General features: G+C 42.9%; 1 protein-coding gene across 1 annotated transcript in view; it reads left to right on the forward strand.

Moving 5' to 3' along the window:
- The window catches only part of LOC120993805, a 198,675-nt gene that overhangs the window by 38,023 nt on the left and 140,401 nt on the right, over positions 1-20,251 (forward strand). The window contains exons 10-14 of the mRNA XM_040422271.1: positions 410-497; positions 1,436-1,577; positions 2,912-3,113; positions 5,943-6,121; positions 17,430-17,595. Of these exons, the coding sequence (XP_040278205.1) occupies positions 410-497; positions 1,436-1,577; positions 2,912-3,113; positions 5,943-6,121; positions 17,430-17,595 (777 nt within the window). The remainder of the gene's footprint in view (positions 1-409; positions 498-1,435; positions 1,578-2,911; positions 3,114-5,942; positions 6,122-17,429; positions 17,596-20,251) is intronic.

Genomic DNA, 20,251 nt, shown 5'->3' on the forward strand with positions numbered 1-20,251 from the left:
TAGGTGGTGAGCAGGTTAACAGTGAAGAAGACGGTCTCAAACAGCTAATCTATGTGGGTGCCTGGTGATAGACTCCCACCGAGCTGATGTTGATTACCTGTCCTGAGAATCAATATCTAAGCATTGCACAACCCCTTCAAGAACAGTCCTCATCAAAAGTACAGTAGTAGGGCATTGTGCTGTCTGCACCCGCACTTCCGTTCCGTGGCCCCAAACTTCCGGTCCGCGCCTCCGCAACCTCCGCAAAAAAAATAGAACATGTCCTATTGCGGACAAGATTAGGCATTTTATATTATAGTGCCGGCCATGAGCACACTTACGGACGTGTGAATGGACCCTTAAAATGTAAATGAGACCAAACTTTTGTGTATATAACTGACAAAATATAATGGTATCCTGTTTATCCTAGGATCAAATCATTCAAGCATTGAATTTACAGTCTATGATCCAACAAAAGATTATAAAAGCAGCAGCAATCATATGGAGGTAGAGAGCAGGTAAGAAACAGAATACTTATCCAGTAAATGTGTAAAACGAGTAAAAAAAAAAAGTAAATGCTAAACTGATTGGCATTTGTAGTTTGCAATTAAAGGGCTTCTCCTAGACCAGGAACCCCTTTTCATATGTGCAGGCAGGGTTCAAGGGCTAAAAAAATAAACAACTCACTAGCACTCCAGTTCCAACACTCCTTTATTCTCGCTATACCAGAAGTGTGGCATGTCATCTTCATGCATGTCAACCTGCTGGTCAATCAGTGGCTTCAGCAGTGGTAGCAGTCACATACTGTGCTTGTACACGTCATCTCTGAGGTCATTGATTAACCAGCAGTGATGACGTGCATATAGATGACATGTCCAGGGGCATAGCTAAAGGCTCCTGGGCCCGGGTGCAAGAGTTTAGCTTGGGCCCCCCCCCCTTCCCTCAGTGCTTTGCGGCCAGGGGCAGGGAAGCACATAGCCTTTGTGCTGCCTGAGGCAAAAATTGAAACGGCACCCCCCCCCCATGCCAAATTATTGACCTAACCCCTTCCTTCCCTCCTTCAGCCAGAGGTGTAACTTGACCAGCATTTCTATAATACTGATGTCTTCTTATGGGCATAAGGGGACCTTAGGCCCCCTCAGGCTCCTGGGCTCATTAGTGACTGCTACCTCCGTACGCCCTATAGCTATACCTTTGAACATATCAGACATCCGGTGAGCAGAGAAGGGAACTCACTGCTGGAACCAGAGCTCCAGTGATATAGGTGAGTCTTTTTTTTTCTTTTAGCCCTTAAACCCAGCCTGCATTTATGAAAAGGGGTTCCCAGTCTTGGACAACCCCTTTAGAATCTAGCTGTGTCTTATACATTTCTGTGCACTCTATCTCCTTCTTTCTGTATTATTTTGTAAAGTAATATTGAATGTCATAGTATTCAGTTTGTTGTTTCTGTGTTTAGGAAAGATAATCTATCCCCTGTACCTGCCTGGGTGAAGCATAATGAATCAAGTGCATTGCCACATCCCACAACAATTCAGGAGCCCTTTAACTTCTACATTGATGCTGTGCACTATATACCTGACTGTGCCACTATAGTAAAGGTAAAATAAATGTTTGCTTGACTTTGAAATGTATGTTCATCGTAATATGTTTTCACCTTAGTGAACGTGTGGTAATTTGTGAAACATAAAAAGTAGAGTGTTAAATAAATGCAGATAAAAAAGGTGTTGTGTTAGCCAATAGAAAAATGGTTTATTGCTCTCATAAGAAAAAATAATAATATTTTGCAGGTATGATACCTTTCAATGGCTGACAACAATAGAAGCAATGATGTTACATAAGAAGCTTTTGGGACAACTTAGGTCTCTTCATCAGGAATAGTATAGCAAATGAATAGACATGGACTCTTAATTATTATTTTATTTTTTTATGAGAATGATAAAACATTAAAGTGGCTTCTGGGATTTTGATATTGATGGCCAATCCTCAGAATAGGTCACTAATATCTGATCGGTGGGGGGGTCCAACACCCAGCGCCCCTACTGATCAGCTGTTTGAAGTGGCGGTGGCGATGTAGTGAGTGATGCGGCCTCCTCAGAGCTTACCAAGCACATTGTATAGGAGCTGTGCTTCATTCTCTTGAAATGGATTGAGCTGCGCCTAGGTCTTGTGACCGAAGAACGTGACGTAACCAGAGCGCCACAGCCCCTTTCAAACAGCTATTCATCAGGGCTGTCAGGAGTCAGAAGTCCACCGATCAGATATTGATGACCTATTCTGGGGATAGGCCATCAATATTTAAATCCTGGACATCCCCTTTAATGCAGATATAAACGGTTACATTATAGAGTACAGGTAGGACATATGTGCCATGTAAAATTTGCTATTCTTTTCTACTGTCTACCCTATTGCATGTAAGGGACTGGGCAAATAATTTCTTTAATTCACAGCCCTATAGCTGAGAGACTGACAAATCAGTGCAGGATTTGCTAGAGAAGCATAATTGTATGATGATCACTTAGTTCATAAGGGACTAGGGGTCCATGTAGTACTCTTGCAGAGGGACTCTTTTCTGATAGAGAGCCTCCAGTGACAGTCGCAACTAAATCTACATCTAGAAATGTAAAAGTGTTAGTAGGAGATACAGTTTGGAAAGCAGGAAATGCTATGCCAGGAACATTTATGAGTATTTAGAGAGGTTTCTGAAGTCACAAAGTCCCTTGTGGTTAATACCATCGTGGAGGTAGTGATGGTGCATTATATCTACTTTTATGTTACCTTCAAAAACATAATTAGTATATCAAAAAGATGTGGCAACCTTTTGTTTTTCATTTATGCCATATTATGGAAGCTTTAAATCTCCACAATAATAGCGGTTCTTCTGTTGGAAAACTCTATAAACATATTAAGTAATTCTTATACTATATGTGTTTAGGTTTCTGCAAAAATTCTAAATTCTGGAACAAAATCTGGATCGGAAATTGTGGCTTTCTCAAGCATTTCCAGTTCAGCCCGAAATCCTGTCTTTAATTACTGCCAAAAACTGAACACTGAGGATGGAAAACTAAATGTTAATACCTACGTTCTCTTTGAAGTGACTACAGTAGACCAAGATTCTGGAAATGTGGTTATAATTGGTAATTATATGCCTAATCTATTCATTTATATGCAGTTATAATTTAGGAACTCATGGCTGTTCAGGTTTTATATATTAGGTTACTTTTAAATCTGCGTTTTTTCAATTCGTTTCACATCTGCGTCTTCCATGACTGATCCGCAAAAAAAACGCTAATGTGAAAGTAGCCTTATTTGTTTCCAGCACTTGTATTCAGACTTCAGCGTGGACAGCTGTAGATATACACTCACCTAAAGAATTATTAGGAACACCTGTTCTATTTCTCACTAATGCAATTATCTAGTCAACCAATCACATGGCAGTTGCTTCAATGCATTTAGGGGGGTGGTCCTGGTCAAGACAATCTCCTGAACTCCAAACTGAATGTCAGAATGGGAAAGAAAGGTGATTTAAGCAATTTTGAGCGTGGCATGGTTGTTGGTGCCAGGCGGGCCGGTCTGAGTATTTCACAATCTGCTCAGTTACTGGGATTTTCACGCACAACCATTTCTAGGGTTTACAAAGAATGGTGTGAAAAGGGAAAAACATCCAGTATGCGGCAGTCCTGTGGGCAAAAATGCCTTGTGGATGCGAGAGGTCAGAGGAGAATGGGCCGACTGATTCAAGCTGATAGAAGAGCAACATTGACTGAAATAACCACTCGTTACAACTGAGGTATGCAGCAAAGCATTTGTGAAGCCACAACACGCACAACCTTGAGGCGGATGGTCTACAACAGCAGAAGACCCCACCGGGTACCACTCATCTCCACTACAAATAGGAAAATGAGGCTACAATTTGCACGAGCTCACCAAAATTGGACTGTTGAAGACTGCAAAAATGTTGCCTGGTCTGATGAGTCTCGATTTCTGTTGAGACATTCAAATGGTAGAGTCCGAATTTGGCATAAACAGAATGAGAACATGTACCCATCCTCTGATGGCTACTTCCAGCAGGATAATGCACCATGTCACAAAGCTTGAATCATTTCAAATTGGTTTCTTAAACATGACAATGAGTTCACTGTACTAAAATGGCCCCCACAGTCACCAGATCTCAACCCAATAGAGCATCTTTGGGATGTGGTGGAACGGGAGCTTCGTGCCCTGGATGTGCATCCCTCAAATCTCCATCAACTGCAAGATGCTATCCTATATGGGCCAACATTTCTAAAGAATGCTATCAGCACCTTGTTGAATCAATGCCACGTAGAATTAAGGCAGTTCTGAAGGCAAAAGGGGGTCCAACACCGTATTAGTATGGTGTTCCTAATAATTCTTTAGGTGAGTGTATAGATGAGAAGAAGGAAGGCTGGCCATACGTGTTAGAAAACTGTCTGCCAGAAGCTTGTTCAGCAGACAGCTATCTTTCCTGGCCCTTCCATACATATGCGCGCCCGGTTTGGCCAAGCCTGCTTGTGTCCTGAACAAGGAGAGGGGAGCTTTCTCCTGTGTGAATTAAAGGATCAGCAGTTGAGATCCAACAGCTCAATCCTTGTCTGTCCTGACATCAGCAGTTGAGAAACCCCTATACAAATTAGATGGTTGGCTGATCCCACCAAAATTAGAAAGTACCGTCAACATTAATCTAATGTGTATGGCCAGTTCAGGGCTCTGTTCACACTAGTGTCATGACTTCCATTTATGAAGCTATGACAACTTTAGTTGTTTAAACTATTAAGTAAGTTTGGCAATCAGTATATCAATATAGAACAAATATTAGTTAAAGGCTTATTCCGGAAACAATTTAAAATGACTCCTAACAACCTGTCCTAGAATGTGAGCAGGGCTGGTTGCCTCCACTTGCAGAGCTGCCAAGGGGGTGAGGGGCCGGGGCCTCACTACACACTACACTCTGGCACTTGCATATACTACATATTTATGTGTGTTCCTGTCAGGCTGCTCAGCCATGATTGCATATTATAGGCAGGATCAAACCATTACCATCTATTGTAGAGCAATGTAATGATAGTGAGGCTTCACCCTCTCACCCCCTAGGCAGTTCTGTAAGTGGAGGCAAGCAGTCCTCACATCCTAGGACAGGTTGCTGGCGGCCATTTTAAATAATTCCCGGAGAACCCCTTTAAAGCAATTTTTGCTAATAAACAGGCTGACATTATACGTGTTCAAATGTCACCTGAATTTAACTCTGCATTTCTTTTTTTTAAGTATGTCCCTGTTTTTGTGAATTTATACCTTTTATTATATGCAAATTAGCCTCTAGGTGCAAGGGGGGGGGGGGGGCGTTGCACCCGCTTCTAGAGGCTCCGTTCGTCCACCTCATTCCTCACCCTTCTGTCTTGATTGACAGTGCCAGGCCAGCGTTGGTCTTCTCCTGCTGGCCCTGTCTGCCGGGAAAATCTCGTGCCTGCGCCGCCCCGTTAACTATTCACATCCTACTCCTGGAGGCTAATTTGCATATAATAAAAGTTATAATTGCACAAAAATTGGGGCATACTTAAAAAAAAAATAATGCAGAGTTAAATTCAGGTGACATTTTCATGACAGAAACCCTTTTAGGGGAGTTTGTACTTCCTAGGTAAGTTATAGCATTACTACAAGTGGCCGCTTTGCGTAATAATTTGGCTTACAAATTAATGTGTTATTAATTTCAGGAGAATGTGTCATTAAAATGTTAATATTTTTCAAATACCTTTAGTCAGAGTTCACACAGTTCAGTTTGGATACACTTTTAACAAATTTTTATAAAAGGTGTAATAGCTAACACTTATGTCTTCCCTTTAGGATCCACTCTTGGTTTTTGGCTGTGTAAAAGTTTTTTGATTTATATATCTTGAAAAAACTATTTTACTCTGTATTTATACCTACTATAACTTCCATCTCTTATCTAGGAAACTGCTTGCTTCGTGTGTTCAATAATGACGGAAAGCTCAATGTTGGAGGATTTCAACTAAAGCTCAGAACAGGTGTACCAAACAAAAAACTACAAATCCTGGCACCTCCTGATTTAGCCATCTATCCTGCTTTTCCATGTTGTTCTCTCTTGGTTCGACTTCTGCCGCATACACTGGTAAGTTTAAATACACTATCCCATATAAGTCAGATGAATTCAGTCACATTGCATGTGAAAAATCTAAATGTAATTTTTGTTAAAAAAGTTTTCTGAGATTCTAATATTGATGACCTATCCTCAAGATAGGTCATTAATATCAGATCAGCCATGGTACGACATCCGGAACCCAAGCTGATTAGCTGTTTGAGGAGGCCATGATTGTCATGCCCTGCTCAGGTCATGTGCGGAGGTTTGCTAGGTTAGCAGCACATGTGTAGACTTTTGTTATTGTTTTGGAGTGGAGCTGTATCCGCCTCCCTTCAGGTGCACTGGGTGGGGTCATTGGTAAGAGTTTAAATTACGCCCACTCCCAGTGTCCTGGGCGGGTTATAGCTTCTGTCTGGGTCAGAGGAAGGAAGGAAGGACTGGCTGTTTCTGCTCAGCAATAGATAAGTTGGTTTTGTTTTATTGTGGTCGTCTGTCTGGGCTGAGGGAGCAGGCTGCCTCTTTCCCCCTTTCACCATCTTAGGGATTCTAGGGAATCTTCAGCCCAGGCACGAGGACACATTCATTCCCACCTTCAGGGTCTGAATGTGGGCATAGTAGTCTAGGGAGAGCTGGTAGGGATTTGTCAGGAGGTGACCCCTTTCCCCAGCTTCTTGCCTAGAAACTTGTTTGTTATATCCTGTGTATCTTGTATCCTGTCTGCCGTGACAATGATGCTCCGGTGAGCTCTACAGCCTGTTTGCAGCTTACCAAGCACAGCTCCATCCATTGGATCGTGGCTGTGCTTGGTATACAGCTCAGCCTTATTCACTCGAATGGGATTGAGCTGCGCTGAGGCGAAGTGACCAATGAACATTATGTCACTGGCCCCAGAGTGCTGCGGCCTCTTCAAACAGTCGTCCGCCGTCCGAGGTGTCAGACCCCGCAGATCTGATATTGATACCTATCCTATACAGTGTTGCACATAAAGAAAGTGCATGTGTGGGTGATTTTGGGGTGTGTTTTTCCAATTGAAAGCAAAAAGGGGAGACTGCAGTAAAATATACTACTGATATAAAGCATGTTGCAGTTCTAAGAACCATATCACAGACTAAGGCTACATGCACACGACCGTATGTGTTTTTCCATCTCCAAATTGCGGATCCAGAAAAAAAAAAAGCGGATGACCTCCGTATGCCATCCTTTTTTTTTTTTTCGGATCCATTGTAACAATGTCTAAAACAGACAAGAATAGGACATGTTCTATTTTTTTTTGCGGGGCTACGGAATGGACATACTGATACGGACAGCACACGGTGTGGGTCCGCATCCTATCCGCAAAAAAAAACGGAACAGACACGGAAATAAACAACGTTCGTGTGCATGTAGCCTTATACAGCACTGTGTCCTACAGCACTGTGTGAATGATAACACCAATTTCCATTCATTGGCATATTCACAAGAATATCTTGTGAAATTAAACAAATACTCATTTGTAAGTTAAATGCAATAACATACATACTATAATAATACAAAAATTTTTGAGAAATGTAGTTAATTACATTTTTTTCAGGATTTTAATATTGATGGCCTATTCTCAGGATAGGATATCAATATGCGATCAGTGGGGGTCCAACACCCCACACCCCAGCTGATTAGCTATCCTGCAGTAGCTCCAGTGCGGTCTTCACAGTTCTGGGACATTGCTGGAACAGTATTGGAACAGTGCTGGAGCTACTGCAGACCAGCTGATCGATAGGTCATCAAAATTAAAATCTCACAAAACCCCTTTAATACTATGACAGGTAATGCTGCTTTCTAGTAATAAGCTTTAATTTTATAAGTAAAGTAAAAAAAATGTTCCTAGCAGTTCCCTGTTTGAGGACCTGTCAAGTCCGCACGGAGCTGAAAAATGGCTGCATACTGTATCTTTCCAGATGGTTCTTCACCTGTTTGACACTTTTGCTTCCAACTGGCCCACAATCGGTGCTGTTAATTTCGGCAACTGAATTGTCAGATGGAGTCACTCTCTCTCTTGCTTCTCCTTCAAAGCTACTATCAATAGGGTAGCAAGACGCAGGGGCAGAAGGAATGGAGTAACACATGGGCAGGGGTAGGCAGTGTTCGAGGGATAGAGATCTAATTTTGTAATTTCGGACAGTCTTGAGATCTTCTTGTCACAGAATTGTGACACAGGACCATGAGAGGAATGGTGTGAAAGTTATATATTTTCCACTGGTTACAGAAAAGTCTGCTGAGCCAAATTTTTTTTAATGTGCTCACCTATTGTGACACCTTTGTGAGACCCCTCAGTGATGGGGTCCTACTGGTTGGATTCCCATCGATTAGAGTTTTATGCCATGCAATCCCTTGTTGAAAAACATATGAACATGCAAGTTTAGTTGTATGCAAATAACAACAATAAGCATCTATGTAAAGGAGGCATAGGAATATGTAGTTTGTTTCAAGTGAGCCAACATGCCAGATGTTGGTACTTCCTAAACACTAGAACCACACAACTGCTAAGAGTTGACCATAGCATTTATGTGAAAGAGCACAATTAACACTGTCACACAATATTCTCATTGACTTCTATGTTTTTGGCAGTTGGAGAGGTACAATGTTCTTTTTCTCTGATCAAACCACAAGTATGAAGACCTAACTATATGCTAAGGAGGTTATCTGCTACTGTGGTTCTCAAAGTGTTTTAAAAGTTCAACTCCCAGCATTCCCATCCTCCATGTGCATGCAGAAACACTCTATTGGGGTACAAGGCAAGTTGGGAGCTCCCTACCTTTCTTCCACCAAGAGACGCAGATTCATAGTTCCTTGGAGCTGGCAGACACCCTCCCTGTGTGTGTAGAGAGAAGACCAAGCTCTCTCCACTGACCGAAGCCAAAACATTGACACTCGAGAGGGCTCCTTTGAACTAGAGTCATTGCGTTGATGCTATATGGGTATGACCCAGCTCCAACTCCATGGTAACCAGTGAGATGGGCACTCAGTACAGAATAATCAATGGGTTGAAAACCCTGGTGTAATGGTTTCTTTGACTTAACCTGTCATTATTTTTTTTGGGCTACTCTTAAAAATCCTAACTAAATCTACTTTGAGTCACTGATGTTAGCCTTCCTATACACAGCTAGCAGTCTGCCAAATGCTCATTCAGCCAACAGTTATTCCTTCTCACCACTCAGTTGAGCGTACGTGTGTCTTTAATAGGCAGGGATCCAACAGCCACTCCTTCTTTCCCCTGATATCGGCTGTCAGATGAGAGTCAGAACATATCCTTTGACATTCGATGGTTGGCGAGTCCTGCCGATTTGACGGGTTAAGCCGACAATCATATAATGTGTATAGCCACCTTGGGGGTGTATAGGTAAATGTAGTAGAAATTATTTTCCCTTTATCTTTTTAATTGAAATGTTTTTTTCCAGGCCACAGATATAGGTGACCTATCCTCCAGATAACTCATCAATATCAGATCCGTGAGGGTCTAACACTTGGAACACCCACCGATAAGCTGTTGCACAGGAGTGGCAGGTTGATTCAGAAGCACATCGCTATTCAAAGTGTGGTGGTCATGCCGGGTTACAGCATTCCAGCTCCTATTCAAGTGAGTGCAGTAACCTGGAACAGCCACTACACTGATCGGTAGGGGTGCAGGGTGTGAAACCCGACCAATAATCTGATATTGATGACACATCCTGAGAATAAGTCACCAATATCTGTAGCTGGAAAAACCCTTTAAGTGAAAAGTTTCCAAGTGTCAGCTCAAAGAACAGTTCACAAGGAATGAGCAATTCAACTCCTCAAAAGCAAGTCATTCATATATACAGTTGGTATATTGTATATTATTATTATATTTCTTGTGCCATAAACAATATAGAAAAAAAATCTGCTTATCTAGTTACTGGATAATTTAAAGCACACCTTTTTCAAAGAGCAGCTGCCCTGATCTGAAATATGTGTGGAATCTAAACGGTCTTCGTTCTGCAAATGATAGTCATTGGCATATTTAGGTCAGAGCACTGGAGCAAATCTCTGTATTCATCCGAAAAGTGCTCATGCATGTTGTATTGTGTCACAAATGCAAACTGTAACTAGGAAGCAAATGTACGTACTGTATCTCAGAACAAAATCTGCTTCAGGCCAACAGTATTAGCACTAAGATCTACACAAAGGGATAGATCACAATAATAAAGCTAATGCAGTGAGAGATTGCAACGGATAATATATTAGACTGCTGATGTCTCCGGAAAGACTGGATTCTAGGAAGTGATAGGAATTCTGTAGTAATCTGAAATAGTCATTAACCAGATTTTGAAATTTTGCTTGTTTTCTTATTTTGTTAAAATCCTATTAAGAAATGTATGGAATTTTAATAAAATGTGCATGGATTAGGTCAGGGATGCTCAACCTGTGGCCCTCCAGCTGTTGCAAAACTACAACTACCACCATGCCCTGCTGCAGGCTGATAGCTGTAGACTGTCTGGGAATGCTGGGAGTAGTAGTTTTGCAACAGCTGGAGGGCCACAGGTTGAGCATGCCTGGATTAGGTGATCCATCCATACAGGCATGGCCAACCTGCAGCTCTCCAGCTGTTGTAAAACTACAACTCCCACCATGCCCTGCTGTAGGCTGATAGCTGTAGACTCTCCAGGCATGATGGGATTTGTAGTTTTGCAACAGCTGGAGAGCCTCAGGTTGGCCATCCCTGCATCCATATACAGGCAGGACACCTGCTGATTGTAAAACAACAGGCACCAGACGGCTATTGCACCAGCTCAGCTTCTGAGGGGGCTCCATCTTTAGAGGGGTTGTCTGACTTCAGTAAATGGAATTTATCATGTAGAGAAAGTTAATACAAGGCACTTACTAATGTATTGTTATTAACCATATTGCTTCCTTTGCTGGCTGGATTCATTTTCCCATCACATTATACAATGCTCGTTACACCCTGCAATCCATCAGTGGTGGTCGTGGTTGCACACTATAGGAAAAAGCTTCAGCCTCTCTGGTGGCCAGGACCATTGGAGCGCACATAGGCTAATGCTTTATCCTATAGTGTGCAAGCACGACCACCACTGATGGATTGCACCGGGGGGGGGGGGGGGGGGGGGGGGGGGGGGGTCGGTCTGTAACCATGGAAACGAGCAGTGTATAATGTGATAGGAAAATGAATCAAGCCAGCAAGGGAAGCAGCATAGATAATAACAATACATTAGTAAGTGCCTTGTATTAACTTTCTCTACATGTTAAATGCCACTTACTGAAGTGAGACAAAGACCTTACTTCCACGGTACATGTACAGCGATGTCGGTAAGAGGTTAAAGGGAATGTGTCAGAAAATAAACTATTATTTAAATCAAGTTTTTATGTTAAACATTTTTTTAAGAATTTTTGGTGATGTTATTTTTTGGTTTCCATGTCACTAATTATATAGATTAAAAATAACTAAAATCCTGCAAGTTTTGCATTGGCCAGAAAGCTTAACAATAGGAATCACTTGGTCTGTACAGGTCACTCTTCATCATTATCATCATAGACATGATTACAGTGACACCTATTTATAGATAACACCTTTATACACTCACTGACACACAAAAACACACCCAGATAGAAATGTTGGATTGCTGCAGAACTCAGCATGCAGTTCTGCTTCAGCCACAAGAGGGCATAAAAGTGCATCCCCGCTGCCCTATAAAAAGGCTCTCAGAGGCCCCTCTTGGGTAGGGTAGTACTTTGTGAGAGATTGTTGACTGCTAGACATGCTTTTGCCCAGAGCTAAATAGCAATCTAAATAACCTAAAGCTCATACACTTTCCCCTAGGGGAAGCTGCCTTATGTACCCAGCAGTGCCCAGTGATTGGCTGGGGAAAACTATGTTATGCACATATCCCTTTAAGGCCCACAGGACCTGGAGGAGAGGCACAGGCTGCGGCCTACAGCAGGGGAGCACATGGGACACCAGTAGCTGGGCCTGCTGCCAGCAGCCAGGGGAAACAAGTGTGTCCAGGCCACTGGGCAACAGAGGGACAGGCCTGGTGAGTTATGTGACACCCGTGCCCGCTCAGAGAATTGAGGCAGCAGTGGGCACAGGCCAGCAGCATAACACAGAATAATATTATCTACAATCAGAAAATGAAAACAGATTAAAAAAATATGTGTCGCTATCTGGTTCTAACTAGCAGAACAAAAATTATAGGTGACACATCCCCTTTTAGCCACTTTGCGACAACTTTGGAAGTTGCTTGGGGTCATTGCCCATTTGGATGAAGCTTCAGTATCTCCACATCATTTTCCTTCCTTTATAATGCCATCTGTTTTGTGAAGTGTACCAGTCCTCCTCAGCAATAAACCCCCACAACATGATGGTGCCTCCTTTAGCTTCACAGTTTTTCCTCCATATATAACAATGGTAATTATGGCAAAACAGTTTTATGTTTGTTTCATCTGACCAGAGGACATTTCTCCAAAAGATCTTTGTCCCAATGTGCAGTTGCAAACGGTAATCTGGTATTTAATAGTGGTTTGAGAGCAATGGCTTCTTCCTTGCTGGGTGGCCTTTCAGGTCATGTCTACATAGGACACATTTAAAGAAGCACTCCGGCTAAATATTTTATTCAGGGGAGGTTATAGTTCTATTTCTTGTATTAAATTTGAATTTACAGTTATATTTATAATTTATGCAGGATTTTGTTGTATTTTATAGGGTAGTTGACTATTGCCCATAATGGCTATCCTGTATTAGCTGTTTTTTCTATTATAATATGTGTTGTTTTCCATTGTATATTTTGAAAGAAAATAAAAATAAAAATCATGACTGAATTTCTAGGTTATAGAGGGGTGTTAACCAGTTAGGGGTGTGTCCTGTCACAGTCAATACAATAGACAATAGCAGCACTGACTGGATAGAGTCAGACTGTGCAAGGACACCCCCCCAACTAGTTACCTCCCCTCTGTACCCTTACTGCAGACTGCTAGCAATTCATTCATAACTTCTAGTAGAAATAATAAAGGAATGGCAGGACACAAAGTGATAAGAATAGATGCTCTAGAATAGTTATTTTATGAGAAATGCATGTAGGTATTAAAACAAGCATGTCAGGGGTCCCATCTTTAAAGACCTGACATTTGTCATACATATACAGCGGATATTGTGAAGCAGTTAAACTATTAGCACTTCTACAGTGCCTTGCAAAAATATTTACCTCGCTTGACTTTTTTCGTATTTTGTTACTGTCACGGCTGAGGATGGGGGAAATCCTCAGCCGTGTGGAGCCAGGTGATGTTATGGCTGCTTGACCAAGAAGACAGGATTAGGGAGCAGGTCACCTCCTAAACGCATCCCTAACCTGACCCTGACTCCTAGCTACATGAGCCAACCTTGATGGTAGGAGGGCTCATGCTCTGGAACCTAGAAGTCCCTGCTAGCCCTCAAGATGGCCCTAAGCTAGGAGCTGAGTAAGACAACCCACTCCTCCTAAGCACGGAGGAGCAGGAGTCTCAACGGCCAAGCTGCTGGAAAAGGGGAAACATAAACAGCCTATGTATATGGCAGGTGCTGCACTAGTTCCAGCCACCTGCCAAAGCCCTGCTGACTGGATCCATGTGCAGGAAAGCTGAAGTCCACAAATAGCAGACCGACGTCAGCACAAACTCATCCACACACCGGAACCCAGATACATGGCAGCACTAAATAGTACAGGAAAACATAAACATAAACTGAACATCACACAGACTTAGCTAAACTTAAACTTAAACTTTGACCACAGTGGTGGCTCTCACAGGCGGATGGAAAACACAGGAGGCTGCTTCAGCTAGCAAGACTGAAGCAACCTACTGAGCCCTGCTAGAGAGAGGGTCTATATAGGCCCAAGTGGCCACACCCAAGGGTTGGACACACCCAGTGACATCACACACACACTGGGAAGGAAATTAACCCTTCCAGTACCACAGAAGGGAAAGACACATAAATGGGAAGTGCACACAATACATACAACGTGCATAACATACACACACCTAACATAAAGGAAGCTAGGTGTGACCGCATTCCAGGGCAGCAAGCTGCCTAGCGACGCTCAGGCTGCTCTGCTGCAAAATACAACACTGGTTGCCCGCGGCAACCACAAGTGAGGCCACAGACAAGCGGCCCTCACCCGTGGTTGAACACCCATACAAAACCGCAGGCAACTGCATGCGGTAAAGGAGTCACGGTCATGGGCATGGCCGTGACAGTTACATTATACCCTTAAGTTCTATGTTTTGTTCATCTGAATTTTATGTGATGGATCAGAATACAATAGTCTAAGTAGGTGAAGTGAAATGAGAAAAATATGTAAATAAAACTATTATTTAGAAATATAAAACAGAAAATTGTCATGTGTGTATGTATTCACCCCCTTTGTTAGGAAGCCCATAAAAAGCTCTGGTGCAACCAATTACCTTCAGAAGTCACATAATTAGTGAAATGATGTCCACCTGTATGCAATCTAAGTGTCACATGATCTGTCATTACATATACACACCTTTTTTTGAAAGGCCCCAGAGGCTGCAACACCTAAGCAAGAGGCATCACTAACCAAACACTGCCATGAAGACCAGGGAACTCTCCAAACAAGTAAGGGACAATGTTGTTGAGAATTACAAGTTAGGTTATAAGAAAATATCCAAATCTTTGATGATCCCCAGGAGCACCATCAAATCTATCATAACCAAATGGAAAGAACATGGCACAACAGTAAACCTGTGACGGCCGCCCACCAAACTCACGGACCGGGCAAGGAGGGCATTAATCAGAGAGGAAGCACAGAGACCTAAGGCAACCCTGGAGGAGCTGCAGAGTTCCACAGCAGAGACTGGAGTATCTGTATATAGGACGACAATAAGCCGTACGCTCCATAGAATTGGGCTTTATGGCAGAGTGGCTGGAAGAAAGCGATTACTTTCAGCTAAAAACAAAAAGGCACGTTGTGAGTTAGCGAAAAAGGCATGTGGGAGACTCCCAAAATGTATGGAGGAAGGTGCTCTGGTCTGATGAGACTAAAATTGAAGTTTTCGGCCAATGAAAAAAAACGCTATGTCTGGCGCAAACCCAACACATCACATCACCCAAAGAACACCATCCCCACAGTGAGACATGGTGGTGGCAGCATCATGCTGTGGGGATGGGACTGGGAAACTGGTCAGAGTTGAGGGAAAGATGGATAGTGCTAAATACAGGGATATTCTTGAGCAAAACCTGTACCACTCTGTGCGTGATTTGAGGCTAGGACGGAGGTTCACCTTCCAGCAGGACAGTGACCCCAAGCTCACTGCTAAAGCAACACTTGAGTGGTTTAAGGGCAGGGGCGGACTGGAAACTTAAAGTGGCCCTGGAAAGAAACCTAAAAGTGGCTCCAATGTTGTAGGTGGGTCCGAATTGACAGGAGGTGGAGCAACACAATTAGATGGGGGCATGGGCGGACTGGGAACTTAAAGTGGCCCTGGAAAAAAAAACGAAATGTGGCCTCATCTTGTAGGGAGGTCCAAACTGGGACAACACAAATAGGAATGGCCAACACAAGTAGGCAGGAACAACAGAAATAGATGGGGCCTACAATACCTAGACACCGGCCCACCGTAAAATTTCCCTGTAGGGTCTATGGACAGTCCGCCCCTGGATGGGGCCAATACAAGTGGCAGGGTCAATAATACCATAGTACAGCTCAGAATACAATCCCACTCAACCAAATACCACAGTGCAGCACAAAACACCTCCCCAGAGGCTCTCAGTCTCTGTAGTGGCCATCAATCGCTGCCACCATCTGTTCTCCTCCTCCTCCTCCTCCAATTGCCTCTAATACTGGACTTCCTCTAATAATGACCCCCCTAATTTCCCCAGTAGTATGTACCTGGCCAGTGACAGTGAGGAGGGATTGGGTGGCCCTATGGGCATCGGCCCACCGGGCAAATTCCCTGTAGGATCTTTTGCCAGTCTGACCCTGTTTAAAGGGGAAACTTGTAAATGTGTTGGAATGGCCTAGTCAAAGCCCAGATCTCAAGCCAATAGAAAAACTGTGGTCAGTCTTAAAGATTGCTGTTCACAAGCGCAAACTATCCAACTTGAAGGAGCTGGAGCTGCAAGGAGGAATGGGCAAAAATCCCAGTGGTAAGATGTGTCAAGCTCATAGAGACTTATCCAAAGCGACTTGGAGCTGTGATTGCCGCAAAAGGTGGCTCTACAAGGTATTTACCTTAGGGGGGGGGGGGGGGGGGGGTGAATAGTTATGCACATTTACTTTTTCTGGTATTTTTTTTCCTATTTGTTGTTTGCTTCACAATAAAAAAAAAAAAATACATCTTCAAAGTTGTGGGCATGTTCTGTAAATTAAATGATGCAAATCCTCAAACAATCCATGTTAATTCCAGGTTGTGAGGCACCAAAATACGAAAAAAAAGTCAAGGGGGGTGAATACTTTTGCAAGGCATTGTATTTTTGAAAGCATTCTTACTTTGTAACATTACCTGCCTAACTTTTGCAGAGTACTGTATATATACATATATTGCAAATTGTAGGGCACACAAAGCCTTTATGACGTGAAGGTAAAGGAGATACTGTATATTTATATAAACACGAGTCAACAGATGATCTTTCTTATTTGACTAGAATGTTCCTTTATAGGGGATTTACACATGATTAACACTGGTGTCATATCAATTTGATATGCTCTCTTCACGGCAGAGATTTGGCTTTGCATGCATGGTCAGTCATTTTAGTCTACGAGACATATGAAATCATCTGAATGCTCAATTTCTATAGCTCCTGTAGATTTCCATGATGATGGACTCTCAAGCAGGAATGTGAGCACAGATACCTCTGCACTCAGTATTACTGGGGCTTCCAGGGATAGGACCTCCACCAATCATACAAATAATGTTTATTCTAAGGTTTTGGAAACTGTTAGCAGACCTAACATAAAGCAGTATAAAGCCGCATTGTATCTGTCCTTCAGTGACATCTGCCTAGCAGTACTGACATCATGAAGACACTTCTGTTACATTTGGAGGAGGATATGCTGGAGGCTAAGAAGCAGCATATAGTCAGTCATCTTACTCTGCAATCTAATGCTATTTTTGCTGTCCTTTTATATGGCTCCCATAGCATTTTATTAAAAGCTGCTGCAGCTGAAATCTTTCTAAAATTTTTTTCATTACCAGAGTACGCAGTCCAAGCATGAATGCAAACCATTACAGACATCATTATGTTGATTTAGTGTTGCTGAACCAGCATAACATATGTCAGTGTGTACAGTGCCAAATACTTCTCATTTTCACTATATTCGCTGTCTTCCTGCAGCACCCAGAGCCCATGGCCAGCTATATATCGGGCTACTACTTCACTGATGATGCCAAACCTACGAGGTCAGAGCTCCAGATTATATCCACATTTCAGGAGGATGTCTTGTTTCCCAAGAGTGTAAAAGATATGGCAGAACATTTAATGGAGAAAGAGCAAAGCCAAGGTATATAGACTACAGACTGGGATGGAGTAGTGGAACATGTGGATGCTGGTTATTTTTTCCTGGCTTTATGTAGCGTTATGCATTTCATCTTCTTTTACATTTAAACAAATAACATAATGAGGGACGTTAGGCCTGCTAGAGAAAACTCTTTGAACAGCAATCAAGTACTGTATTTCTGCCAACTATCATCACCAGTCTTCCTACAAACAATGCAATTCAGCTATGAACTATGCCTCTATAGCGGTTTACTGTAGAATTGGATGTGTTTATGTATCAAGTGCTACAGTTTTTATTATAGTATTTGAAATTCTCATATTTTAGAACTTGAACGTTTTCATTCCACATAATTTATTTTTATAACAAATGTATTCATGTGCATTAACCATTTCACTGCTAGGGGTATTTGGACATTTTTCCCCTCTGGTAGCCATTTTTCGCTTTATAAGACGCACCTGTTAATAAGACGCACCCAAGGAGGAAAAAAAGAAAAAAATATTTTCATCAAACCTCATATAAGATCCTCAGATCAAACCCTCATATCAAATTCTCAGATCAGACCCCCATATCAGAGTCTCAGATCAGACATCCATATCAAATCCTCAGATCTGACCCCCAGGACATTACATTACACCCCCATAACAGGATATCACATCAGACCCCCATATCAGGACATTACATTAGACCCCTATATAAGGACATTAAATGAGATCCCCATATCAATACATTACATGAGACCCCCATATCAGGACATTACATGAAACCCCCATATCAGGACATTACATGAGACCTTCATATCAGACTCTCATCAAAACCCATCAGACCTTCTTCAGACCTCATATCAGCCCTCCATTTTAGACCCCCATACTAGACCCCCATCAGACCTCAGATCAGACCTTAAAATAAAAAAACTTCTCTTAAAAATCATAAAATTAAGAAAGGATTATTTATAATGACAGTCAGTAAGTGAAAATCTTTTCCATCTGTCAGAAATATATTAGATATTCCTCTCTAATGATAATTGTTATTGCTATTACTGTAGCATGTAACTGGTATAGCTAGAGCAGTAGTCTGTATATTTTACTCTAAAGGTCGGGTATGGACAGGATAGGGACAGTGTAAAATGTAAACTTTATTGATGTTTGTTTGTGGTGTGTTTGGTACTAATTATTTGTCACTGTGATCAGGACGCTGGCTGAAAGGAGGAGGATACTTTAACCTGGAATAGAGATGTGAGCCATATCTTGTTTAAAAGCTGGAATTCAGTGCTATCTGCCCTACATCCAGAGATAAAGCCTTTGGAAATCGAGTCAGGAGTGAGAGCTGCAGGTATATGCAGCTGTCACTGGGACCCATTTCTAAGGGCTATTGTCACGGCTGAGGATGGGGGAAATCCTCAGCCGTGCGATGCCAGATGCTGTTGGCCTACTCGGCCAGGAGAACAGGATAGAGAGCAGGTCACCTCCTAACAGCGTCCCTACCCTGACCCTAACTCCTAACTGCATGGGCCGACCTTAAAGGTAGGAGGACCCATGCGCAGGAACCTCGGATCCCTAACTCACCCTCCGTCCGGTCCCTGCGCTAGGAGTCAGGGTAAGACGACCTACTCCTCCTAGGCACGGAGGAGCAGGAGTCTCACTGGCCAAGCTGTTGGGAAAAAGGGGAACCAAAACAGACTAACGGAAATGGCAGGTGAACTAAGTAGTTCAACCAACCTGCCACAGCCTTGCTGACTGGATCCCTGAGAACACACAGAATCCAGAACCATTAGCTGCACAAACCAAACGAAGGAAGGACCCAACAGAACATCAGATGGACATCTCACACAACATGACATAAAACATAAAGTGACATTTTCTTTATGACCACAGGAGTGGCTCTCACAGGCAGATAATAACACAGGAGGCTGCTCCAGCAAGCATGGCTGAAACAACCCACTGAGCCATGCAAACAGCGAGGCTATATAGGCCAGGAAGCCACACCCACAGTCAGACACACCCAGTGCACACACACACACTAGGAAGGAGGTTAACCCTTCCAACACCAGGGAAGGGAAACATAAATTAAAAGTGAAAGTGTCCAACTCAGAAACACACTGTGGCTGTTGCCGCAGGCAACGACATGGGTGGCAAACATGTCCTGGGAGTCAGCCCGAAGGCCGGGACACTGCCACCACATGTACACCATGCAACCAAACGTTGCCACGGGCAACCACAGTGAGGAGAAGATGTAAGTGTACACCACACAAAACAGAGAGTGCACACCGACATACAAAAGTGCATACATACACACAACTCCTAGGAAACCGCACACATAGCTGTTGTCCGCGGCAACCGCACCTGAGGCCAACTACATTATGCCTCAAGCTGCTGTTGAAACTACAACACAAAACCGCGGGCAACAGTATGCGGCTCCCAAGGAGTCACGGCCAAAACCGTGGCCGTGACAGCTATAATTCATGATTTTCAGCTTTGAAACAAGCCATAGTGGATAGCTCTAGCTGTAACACAGCCTGAGATCCAGCCATCAGTAGCAAGGAAGTTTGAGATATATTCTTGGCAGGGAAAGGTTTAATTCCTTAGTGACCAGCTATTTTGGGCCTTATCCTAAGTGTTTGTTTGTATGTCTGTAAGTGTCTAATCACTGGGGGACCCACCTC

The sequence above is a fragment of the Bufo bufo genome, chromosome 3 (assembly GCF_905171765.1).
Source record: "Bufo bufo chromosome 3, aBufBuf1.1, whole genome shotgun sequence".
Taxonomy (NCBI): Eukaryota; Metazoa; Chordata; class Amphibia; order Anura; family Bufonidae; genus Bufo; species Bufo bufo.